Source organism: Chrysochloris asiatica, unplaced genomic scaffold (genome assembly GCF_000296735.1).
Source record: "Chrysochloris asiatica unplaced genomic scaffold, ChrAsi1.0 scaffold00104, whole genome shotgun sequence".
Classification (NCBI taxonomy): domain Eukaryota; kingdom Metazoa; phylum Chordata; class Mammalia; order Afrosoricida; family Chrysochloridae; genus Chrysochloris; species Chrysochloris asiatica.
Window position 1 is genome coordinate 7,333,394 of NW_006408622.1, and position 10,873 is coordinate 7,344,266.

Sequence of the window (10,873 nt, forward strand, 5' to 3'; positions counted from 1 at the left end):
CAGGAGGCGGCGCCCCCGGGTGGCCGGCCCCGGCATGGAGAAACGGGCTGCCGCGGGCCTGGAGGGGGCCCCGGGCGCCCGGGCGCAGCTCGCCGTCGTCTGTCTGGGTGAGTGCGCCGCGCTGCTCCCGGCTGGACCTCCGGCCTACTCCTTCCCGGGATAGGCCATTCCATGGCTCCTGCGCGGAGGCCTCGGAAACGGCGGGGACCCCTTGGGGCTAGGCCCTTCTCTTCCCGAGCGTCCCCCAGCAGTCCCTGGGAGCTCGCCCTGCAGGCCCAACCCTGGTACCCGAGCCCCGGCCCCTCCCGGATCCGGAGAGCGCCTCGGCGGGCGGCCGCGGAGGATGCGCAGCGCGCTGGGCGGTCAGTGTGTGCCCGCGGTCTGCCGGGCTCGGCGACGGTGGTTTTCAGCGGGCTTACTGCGCTTGCTTGGCGGCGAGCCGGACCTCTCCGGTTGCGGACAAAGGCGAGGCCGGCCCCGCTGCTCCTTAGCCAAACTGTTTCCTGTTGAGTTGGGGTGAAAGGAGGGGGCGGTTGCCGACCTGGAAAAGTTGCCGTAGGAAGGAGGTAGAGTAGGCGGAGGAGACAGCCTGGAAAATGACCCGTTTTCCCTTTGTGTCATCTCAGACCCAGCCCGGCAGGCCCGCTGGCTCTGGGTGGTGTGTTGGAGGAGGGCCGAGGAACTGGGGTATCAGGGGTTGGAGACTGGGAGGGGTTAAACCCTCATCCCACATGTCTCTGTTATTTACCACTGGAAGGAGGGAGGCCATCATGAGAGCTGAGGGCTACCAGGGGACGTCGTGAACACTGATGAGGGCTCTGGAACATGACAAACCAACCAACCAACTTGTCATTTTAAGCTGCGCCCACTGCCCTGTCCACACTCGCAAGAGTTTGGAGTTAGAGGAAGTCCCTGCCTTGTCCCAGCAGGGTGAATGGATCTAAATAAGGAAGTGAGCCCTCCAACCCCAGCATCCACCCCCAGTCTGGTAATGGCTACTAGGTTTGTCCCATGCTGAGCTTGTCTGGAGAACGGCCCCCTGCATTCTCAAGATTCTCTCTGCTCAGGAAATGCAGTGTTAGTTCTGCTCAGCAGAGCCCCGGGCGCCCCGACCCGGAGTGAGGGCAATTGCAGGTGGGCTTGACCCCTCCCGAGATGCTCCATGCTTCTGTGGGCATCCTGGGTGATGGGGGGGTGCATCTTGAACCCTGGGAAGCACTCCAACCATCCGTCCATATCCTCATCCTTGGTCCTGTGGGCAGAACCTGTGTAGGTAGGTGGGTCTTGAAGTCAGTTTAGTGCCCAGACTCAACATCAGCATGGTACAGCCAGGAGACCTTCAGCCGAGAACCAGAGCACTGCCACTCCGCTACTCCGGGGCTTTTGGTTTCTTCCTTGTAAAACAGGAACCTGTTGTCCCCCCTTCCTTGGCCATTGGGTGGGCAACACACTGGCAGAGCCTCTTGGAAGAAACTTTTCAAGGTGGGACGAACCCTCCCGCCAGGCAGGGCTGGGAGTTTGGGCTGTCTCCCCTAATCTGGGCTCAGCCAGGACCCCTCTCTGATAGGTAGTTCAGACCAAGTCTGACCTACCACACACCTTCCCCTCTCCCCACCGAGTCCGAATTCCCAGGCATGGGGTGATTAGTCCAAGTACTCTTGACTGTGGATATACTGAACGGGGGTGGGAATCTCCATTGCAGTGCTCTAGGCCTTGCCTGGTGAGACACAGAAAAGCCACCACCCACTGAGCCCTCTTTGTGTCCCCACAGTGAACTTCTTCCTCTCCGGGAGACTCAGCAGTGCAGTTCCGGCCATAGGTAAGTGATCCATCTTCGCCTTCTGCCCCACCCCTCCTCCCTGCCACAGAGGACAGACCATCAGGGGTCCTGGCTCCACCCCTGAGGCTATCTAGGGTTACTCTGACTTGGAATAGACTCGCTGGCACTGGGTTTGGTTTTTTAGGGGATTCGATTTTGAGCAAAGGTAAGCATTTCACTCAGCTTCAGTTTCGTCCTCTGTAAATGGGTGAAATAGGGTTAGCACTGGACTTGGAGTCACAAGGTTGGCAGTTTAAACCCTCCAGCCGCTCCTTAGAAACCCTATATAGCGTCTCTGAGTTGGAATTGACTCGATGGCAAAACATCAAACAAATACCACCACCTCACAGCGTAGTTATTAGACTAAATGAGCAAATGAGGCCCGGGGTCTGGCACACAGTGGCTTAAAACCACTGGCAAACTGTAAAGGGTCCCACACAGGGAACGGACCTTCTGGAGGTGAGGGGCTCTCTGAGGTTGCCATGATGTGTCTGCCACTCGTACCTCTTGGTGTATCTGTTCATCAACTGCCTGTCTTTGGGTTCTGGCCTAGAGTCTAGCATAGACTGGTAGGAGCTGGTGGGGCAGCCTATGTAAGTTCTCTGTTGAGGGGTCTGCCAGGAACCAGAAAATGGAGCGATCTAGCAAGGGCTTCTGTGAGCAGGGACCCTCTGACTTTGTTTGCTGTGCTCTTGAAAGGGGGAGGCACTTGGGATTGCTAGTTCTACTCAGGCCTTTTTGGAACAGACACCCACTGAGGTTGGTTCAGTTGTTGGGACCAAGAGCTCACAGAAAGGGATCTCTGCTGGCCTCAGTCACTGGCAACAGGATTCCAGGGTCTACACAAGCTGCCCTCACTGCCATTTCACTCCCAACTCAGGCTCCTCAGGCTCTCTGCACACTAGCTTTGTGCTCTGGGCTGCCCAGGGCCTTGCCTTGCCTTGCCTAGCCTTGACTCTTCCCACAGCTACCTGCCCATCTGCCCATCCCAACTTCCAGGAGAAGACTGAGCTCCGGGCTAACTCCTCAGCAGGTACAGGAGTGGGAACACCTCCTCCTCCCAAATGCATCTGCCACATGCACTTGTTAGAAGTGGGACAAGTACCACACATAGAGCCAGGAAAACAAAGACCTAGAACTAAGGCCATGCATTTGATTGTTGGTAGCCTTTGAGACTTCAGGACCCAGCGTGTCCATGTTACCCATCATGGTGTCAGTGCCCAGAGCCTCCAGGGTTGTAGTCACATGCACATGGCCTAGGGCAGGGTCTGGGGCCCTAACACTCCGGAGGTCTCCCTCTGATCCCAGTAGGGCTGATGGGAGAAATCGAAAGCAGCTTCTGTAAACACTGAGGTCCTTGGTGTTCCTTCCAGGTTCCTACTGTGAGGAGCCTGGATCAGGAATTGGTCTCCAGCTGCTTCCTCCCCACCCCTGCCTGGGCTCAGTCCAGGTGGGCTGCCTGAGCACTGCCCGGGTATGTCAGACACGGACTGGGTTAGGAGGCCCACCCCTACACCTCAAGCCTGGACTTTGCTGCACAGCCATCGGGGCCCCTGGGAAGTGGGCCTGGTCAGGGTCTGCAGGCAGCTGTCCACTCACCTGGCCATTTCCCGGAGTGCCAGAGCTCAGACTCCATATCATCAGACTCCAGCAGGCGCGTTGTGGAGAGTATTGATTGCCTCTGGAAATTGTATCTGTTAGCTGTGCTTCATCAGGCCTCGCCAGTGTCCTCTCAGGAGGTCTTAGTGAGTCTGTGCACCAGGCATTAAGGACACTGGCTTAAAAGAACCTAGTCATCCCTTGTCTACTTGAGCAGAAATCTTGGCCCCCAGTTCTACTTCCAGCTAAAGCTCAGACACCCCAAAGTTCTCAATTCTGCACCAGTAGCTCCAGTGTGACTGTCTCCAACAAACACAGGTGTCCAGCTCTCTTCAGTGTCCACTACCACAACAGCACCTTGCCAGGACCCTGTCCTCCCGGGGCGCATGCCTGGTGGACTTCCTGCCCCACTCCTATATCTCATTCACACTGTCTTCTGAGAAATGGCCACCTGCCTCCACATTTCCCTTCCACCCCTTGAGACCCATTGACTCCATTTTATTAATGGGTAACCAAGACACCAAGTGGAACAGTGTCTTTCCCTGACCAGTGCTTGAGTCTTGGGGTGGTATGCCAGGAAGATGGTAAGGTCTGTCATCACAGAGAGGGATGGAGATGGGTTGTCTGAGCCAGTGGCACCTCCAGGCCCACAGCCAAGCAAGGTCCTGTCAAGAGCCCCCGATCAGAGCTCCCAGCTCCCTGAATAGGCCAGACTGATGGCTGCAGTAATAAAGTCTCTTGGAAAAGAGTAAACAGTTAACCAATTGACAGTGGTGCCTTTGAGGTGGGAGTTTCTGGAGCCGCTCTGGGGACCTTCAGCAGTGAGGTAGTTTAGTCCCATCATCTGCTCCTGGCTATGTTGGTGGTCTGCAGAGACAGGCCTCCTGACCCATGAAGAGGGGCCAGACATAGGTTTATGAGAGGAAGTCTTCTGACCGAGATGATGCCAGAGGAGAGAAAGTCAGACGTGGCTGCCTAGTTCTCCTTGGCTGATATTAGTGAGAAGTATGGCCACATATACCCCAACAAAGAGACAAGTTGATGCCCATCCCATACCACCTGTGGCAGGTGTTCCCTGCTCTGCTCTCTCGCAGGGTGGTATGAGCAGATTGCTCTCAGCTGTTAACCTAAAGGCTGGCAGTTTGAACCCATCCAGAGACCTGAGTCAGTCTACTTCCGCTGGAGAAACCATAGGGGGTGGCAGTACCGCTCTGTAACACAGGGAATGGCCAAGAATTAGAGTCGATTAGCAATGGCTTTGTTGAGTTTGGCTTATGTCTTTGAGGCTGAGGGTCCAGGTGAAGGAAGGGTGGTTCCCACCCATGTTGAACTCACTGCCTTGAGCTTAGGAGACAATGTGGAGTGGGGTACACCCCCAGCCATGCTGGGCCTTTCTGTCCTGTGTACCTGCTGGGAGAAGCATTCTGGATCAAGCACCTCATGCCTCCTATCATGCCTTACTGTCCCCAGCACCTCCTGTGGGCCAGCACTCAGTGTCTTTTGAGGTCCCTATGGCTGGGAAACTGACCTGCAGGAGGAACCAGGCTCCTTGGTGAAGTGCATTTGCTTGTGCGGTGTCCCGAGCACTCCGCCCTCTCTGTTTAGTCTTTACCACCCTGAGCCCCCCAGGGCCTGCACCTGCTGTGTATCTTGCTGACCTGGGCTATTGAAGTTGAGTATTGGGGTTGAAGAGATGTTCCTGTTACTGTTCTTGGAAGCTCTTTCGAGCTGTTGGTGGAGGTTAGTCACCATTTTGGAATCCCTGGCCCTCCACAGTTATGGAGGGCCACGCAGCCTGTGAGTGGCTGAGCCAGGCTTCACCCTCATCCTTGGGTAGGCTCAGCTCTCCATTCAGACTGTAAACCAATAGCATTTATGGAGTGCCAACAGCATGCCCCACCAAGGATAAAGGAAGTACATCACATCAGCCCTGTCCCGGTCTGAGCCACTCTTACCCTCACAGCCGCTCCAACCACTTCCCACACGGGTCCATCTGATGTTTATAGCCAGCTGCCACCAAGGCAGGGCCCATTTTACAGATGGAGAAAGCAAGACTCAGGGAGACAAGCAGTGATCCTGTGCCACAGCCCAGCGACACCACCTTCCACCTGGAGAGCCCAAGAAGTGACAAGGCCCTCTAGGACTCCACAAAGACAGGGGCTGTGCCGGGTTTGGCTCAACACCATGCCCAATGCATGGTTGTTGTTGTTAAGTGCCGTTGAGTCGGTTCCAACCCATAGTGACCCTGTATAGGGTTTCCGAGGAGTAGCTGGTAAGCTTGAACCGCCAACCTTGCAATTCAAACGGCTTTGCAGTCTGGCGCGTTAACCCACAGCGTTACACCGGGACTCCCGATGTGTGGTAGTTGTATTATACATCCATCCGTGAGTGAACTGGCCAGTCCAAGGGCCTGTTTAACACTGAGAAGCAGGAGGTTGGACTGAAGCCCCTTCTGTTAGGGGTATTCTTCTTTTTTGCTGACCCTTCACTTTACCAAGCATGATGTCCTTCTCTAGGGACTGGTCCCTCCTTAAAATATGTCTAAAGTATGAGAGATAAAGTCTGGCCATCCTGATGCTTCTAAGGAGCATTCTGGCTGTAATTCTTCAAACACAGATTTGTTTGGTCTTCCGACAGTCCATAGTACTTTTCATATTCTCCTGCAACACCACAACTCAAATGCACTAATTCTTCTATGGTTTTGCTTATTCACTGTCTGACTTCACATGAGGCTATTGAAAATACCATGGCTTGGGTCAGGTGCACTTTAGTCCTCAAACTGACATCTTTGCTCTTGAACACTTTCAAGAGGTGCAGCAGATTAGCCTAATACAATATTTTGTTTGATTTCTTGACTGCTGTTTCCATGAGTGTTGATGGTTTATACTCAAGATAAAATTCCATTTATAGCCAAGATAAAATCCACATTCCATACAGACCCAGCCTGTGTTGCCAGCTGGGGAATCGGCATAAAGTCTGTCTACCACCCTTTCCCCCAAGCCTGTGGGTTTCACAGAGCTGGGCACACCCAGCATGCCTGTCACAGTGTGTGGTGCAAAGTGGTGGTGGTGCTGATGCATCATGGAGCAGGTTCTGACCCATAGTGACCCTATATAGGGTTTCCGAAACTGTAAATCTTTACAGGAGCAGAAAGCCTAATCTTTCTCCCATAGAGCAGCTGGTAAATTCGAAATGCTCACCTGCTAACCAGCCCAACTCATAAGCCACTATGCTGCCAGGATTCCTTGGTGCATCGTAGTTGTTGTGAAGCGCCATTGAGTTGGTTCTAACTTATAGCAACCTTATATAATTCTCTGAGGAGCAGCTGGTATGTTTGAACTGTCAACCTTGGAAGTGCCACTTGACCTGGGGAGCTGTTGGTACACTTGTTCCCAGTTTTGTGGGAGAGGGTGTTGGGAGAGGAGGGCCTAGAGTCTGGTGCATTTAGTTGGGGGCGCCCAGCTCCTGACACCATTTCTGTGAACTGTGGGCTTCTTGCTCTGGGTCATGATCATCCATGGCCTTGAGCTGACACTGGGGGAAGCCTGTGCTGAAGCCGTGGGCACTCAAGTGTTCCCCCCACCCTACTTCCCATCAGACGGTGGGCCGGCATTTCTCAGCCTCATCTCTCAACAGCTGCCTGTAGCGGGAAGCTGGAGCAGCACACGGAGCGGCGTGGTGTCATCTACAGCCCGGCCTGGCCCCTCAACTACCCGCCAGGTACCAACTGCAGCTGGTACATCCAGGGCGACCGTGGAGACATGATCACTATCAGGTAAGGAGCCTCCCCATGTGCCAGCGTGTGACTGTGTGTGAGAGTAGATTGTCAGTGCACATGTGTGAGTGTGCACACGTGGACAAGCATGTGTGAGTATATGAGTGTGTGTATGCACACGTGAGCAGGTATGTGTGAGTGTGAGCGCATGTATGCACACGTGAGCAGACAGATGTGAGTGTGAGCGCACGTATACACACATGGACAGGGATGTGTGAGCATGTACATGTGTGTATGCACATGTGGACAGGCCTGTGTTAGTATGTGAGTGTGTGCATGCACACGTGAGCAGACATGCATGAGTGTGTGAGTGTATGTATGCAGGCATGAGCCACCCCACATATGTGTGCATGGGTACATGTATGAACACATGAACAGGCATGTATGAGCACATGGTGTTACAGCACATGTGTGATCCCACATCAGCAGGTGTGGAGTGCAGGTGCGAGCAGATGCAGGTATGTGTTGTGTGTGGTATGAGAGCATATGTGAATATGTGTAAGCTATCAGCATGTGTGTGTGAGCACATGGGTGTGCCTAGTTCACTGGGTCTGGCTGTACTGAGCCTCTTTTGTAGAGTGTGGGGTCCGCCTGTCACTTCAGTTCTTCTTTGGAGGGGAGGCCTGGGGACCGGAGGCATGGTCCAACTGCCTCTGAGTTGGCAGAGATTGCCTCACTGTCCATCCTGCAGGGATGACTTGAGACCAGACTGAATACCTGAAGTATATTTGAAAGGGACCCAGGGAGGTGTAGGCAGTCAGGGAGTCAGGCAGAGGCCTGGGTGCTCAAGTTGAAGGGAGTTTTGTGGGGACACAGAGGAAGATGGAGTGAGGAAGTTAGCTAGTGGACTTCAGCGGCTGGAACTCCCAGCCTGGGGAGAGGTTAGGGCATCTGAATGTGGGTTCTTGGGTCTCCCCGCTCAGGGGAGAGTGTTGGGGAAGGGAATGGCCCATAAACTGGATCCCTGTGACTGCCCCCCACATTGGCTTTGTGGTGGTGGCTGCTGGTGAGCTGATGGAGGCTGGGAAGGATGCGGTGAGGCTACAGTGTGGGCACACTGCCCACTGGTCATGGTTCTTCGTGGAGCTGCCGTTGGACCCTGGGGTGGTAGCAGGAGGTCCCACCTAGTGACTGGGAGGCAGGCAAGTTTGGGATATCAGGGATAGTGGGGGCAACGGCCAGGCTGTCCTCGCCTTGAGCTCCAGCTCTGAGCACATTTTGCTCATCCTTGGCTCTGTGGATCTCACCTCTGCCCTGCCACCCATGTATGCTTTCCCCTCCTCCTTTCCTCAGCTTCCGCAATTTCGACGTGGAGGAGTCCCACCAGTGCTCCCTGGACTGGCTCATGCTGGGTCCAGCAGCTCCACCCCGCCAGGAGGCCTTCCGGCTCTGTGGCTCCGCCATCCCACCCGCCTTCATCTCTGCCCGAGACCACGTCTGGATCTTCTTCCACTCTGATGCCTCCAGCTCTGGCCAGGCCCAGGGCTTCCGTCTCTCGTACATTCGAGGTGACGCTGGGGCAGGGCAGGGTGGATGAATCTGGACCCTGGAGTACTGGGTACATGTCTGTGGGCTTCTGAGACCAGGGCAGGGTCCTCCACTAACTCCCTGGTCCCTATAGGTAGAGGACAGCGTGGTGTGGCTGGTCATGCTGCTGTCTCTGGAGGTCACTGGGCTGTCATAGACCCCACTTCTCAGACTTGGCTAGAGTGGGGACCTTACCCTGGGCTCAAGTCAGGGACTGAGCCCACCTGAATATTTGAGGGGTCTCTCCCCCTCAGGTAGCCATGGAGAGGCAGCAAAGGGTCCTTCTCCTTGGGTCCTGTGTCTTTCTGAGTCATGCCTTCCTTGAGTGGTTGTGAAGCCGGGCTGGGAGGAGGAAGGCCCCGCTGCCCCTGACGTGTCTCCCCACGCCCCTTGTCCTCCAGGCAAGCTGGGCCAGATGTCCTGCCAGGCTGATGAGTTTCGCTGTGACAATGGCAAGTGTCTGCCGGGCCCGTGGCAGTGCAACACAGTGGATGAATGTGGGGATGGCTCGGATGAGGGCAACTGCACGGCCCCAGCCTCAGACCCGCCGGGTAGCCTGTGTCCGGGCGGCACCTTCCCATGCAGCGGGGCGCGCTCCACACGCTGTCTACCTGTGGAACGGCGCTGCGATGGCTCGCAGGACTGTGGCGATGGCTCCGACGAGGCTGGCTGTCCAGATCTGGCATGCGGCCGGCGGCTGGGCAGCTTCTATGGCTCCTTTGCCTCCCCAGACCTGTTTGGGGCAGCCCGGGGGCCTTCGGACCTCCACTGCACGTGGCTGGTGGACACCCAGGACCCACGGCGTGTGCTCTTGCAGCTGGAGCTACGGCTGGGTTATGATGATTATGTGCAGGTGTACGAGGGTCTAGGGGAGCGCGGGGACCGCCTGTTGCAGACACTCTCCTACCGCAGCAACCACCGGCCCGTGAGCCTCGAGGCTGCCCAGGGTCGCCTCACTGTGGCCTACCACGCACGTGCCCGCAGCGCCGGCCACGGCTTCAACGCCACCTACCAGGTGAAGGGCTACTGCCTCCCTTGGGAGCAGCCGTGTGGCACCAGCAGCAGTAGCAGCAGCAATGAGGGGGATGTGGGGGATGAAGGGGACCAGGGTTGCTTCTCAGAGCCACAGCGCTGTGATGGCTGGTGGCACTGTGCCAGCGGCCGGGACGAGCAGGGCTGCCCTGCCTGCCCACCTGACCAGTACCCTTGTGAGGGTGGCAGTGGCCTCTGCTACACGCCAGCTGACCGCTGCAACAACCAGAAGAGCTGCCCCGATGGCGCTGATGAGAAGAATTGCTTCTCCTGCCAGCCTGGCACCTTTCACTGCGGAACCAACCTGTGCATCTTTGAGACGTGGCGCTGTGACGGTCAGGAGGACTGTCAGGATGGCAGCGATGAGCACGGCTGCCTGGCCGCCGTGCCCCGGAAGGTCATCACCGCCGCCCTCATCGGCAGCCTGGTCTGCGGCCTGCTGCTGGTCATCGCACTCGGCTGCGCCTTCAAGCTCTACTCTCTGCGCACCCAGGAGTACAGGTGGGCGGGCTCAGGCCATCCACGGCACGTGTGCACTTCTGGGGTCTGGGCAGCTCACCTTGTCCATGTGGAGGAACGGGGGCCCTGTGTGTCAGCTCCAAGGGGTTAGGCACTGGGGAACGATTTAGAGTCTCAGAAACCCTGAACAGGGTCGTGATGAGGTACAATTGACTCGATGTCAGTGAGTTTGGACCTTGGTTTGGTAAAGTCCCAAATACTTTGGGTTAGGTTTGGGGCTGCAAACGGCTAAGTCAGCAGTTCAAACCCTCCAGCCGCTCCTCTAGAGACAGATGAAGCTATCTGCTCCTATAAAGATTTATAGTCTCAGAAACTCTATATAGGGTTGCGACAAGTGGGAATTGACTCAATGACAGTGGGTTTTGGTTCTTGGTTTGGTGCCAGTCCCAAGAAGCCATAGAGATGCTGTGGCTTAGGCGCTGGGCTGCAGCTCCACAGGAGAAAGATGAAGCTTCCTGCTCCCATTAAGATTTACTGCCTCGGAAACCTCTACAGGGTCGCTATGAGCTGGAATCAACTTGATGGCAGTGGGTTTGGTTTCGGTGTGACTTGATGCCAGTGGCTTTGGTTTTGGTGGGTTTGGTTTTGGTGTGACTTGATGG

General features: G+C 55.9%; 1 protein-coding gene across 1 annotated transcript in view; it reads left to right on the forward strand.

Annotated features, from left to right (window-relative positions):
- The first annotated feature begins 6 nt into the window (after positions 1 to 6).
- Positions 7 to 10,873, forward strand: part of LRP3 (low density lipoprotein receptor-related protein 3) — a 12,278-nt gene continuing 1,411 nt past the window's right edge. Inside the window, exons 1-5 of the mRNA XM_006867311.1 lie at positions 7 to 107; positions 1,772 to 1,819; positions 7,055 to 7,193; positions 8,487 to 8,701; positions 9,122 to 10,253. Coding sequence (XP_006867373.1) covers positions 35 to 107; positions 1,772 to 1,819; positions 7,055 to 7,193; positions 8,487 to 8,701; positions 9,122 to 10,253 — 1,607 coding nt within the window. The 5' untranslated portion in view covers positions 7 to 34. The remainder of the gene's footprint in view (positions 108 to 1,771; positions 1,820 to 7,054; positions 7,194 to 8,486; positions 8,702 to 9,121; positions 10,254 to 10,873) is intronic.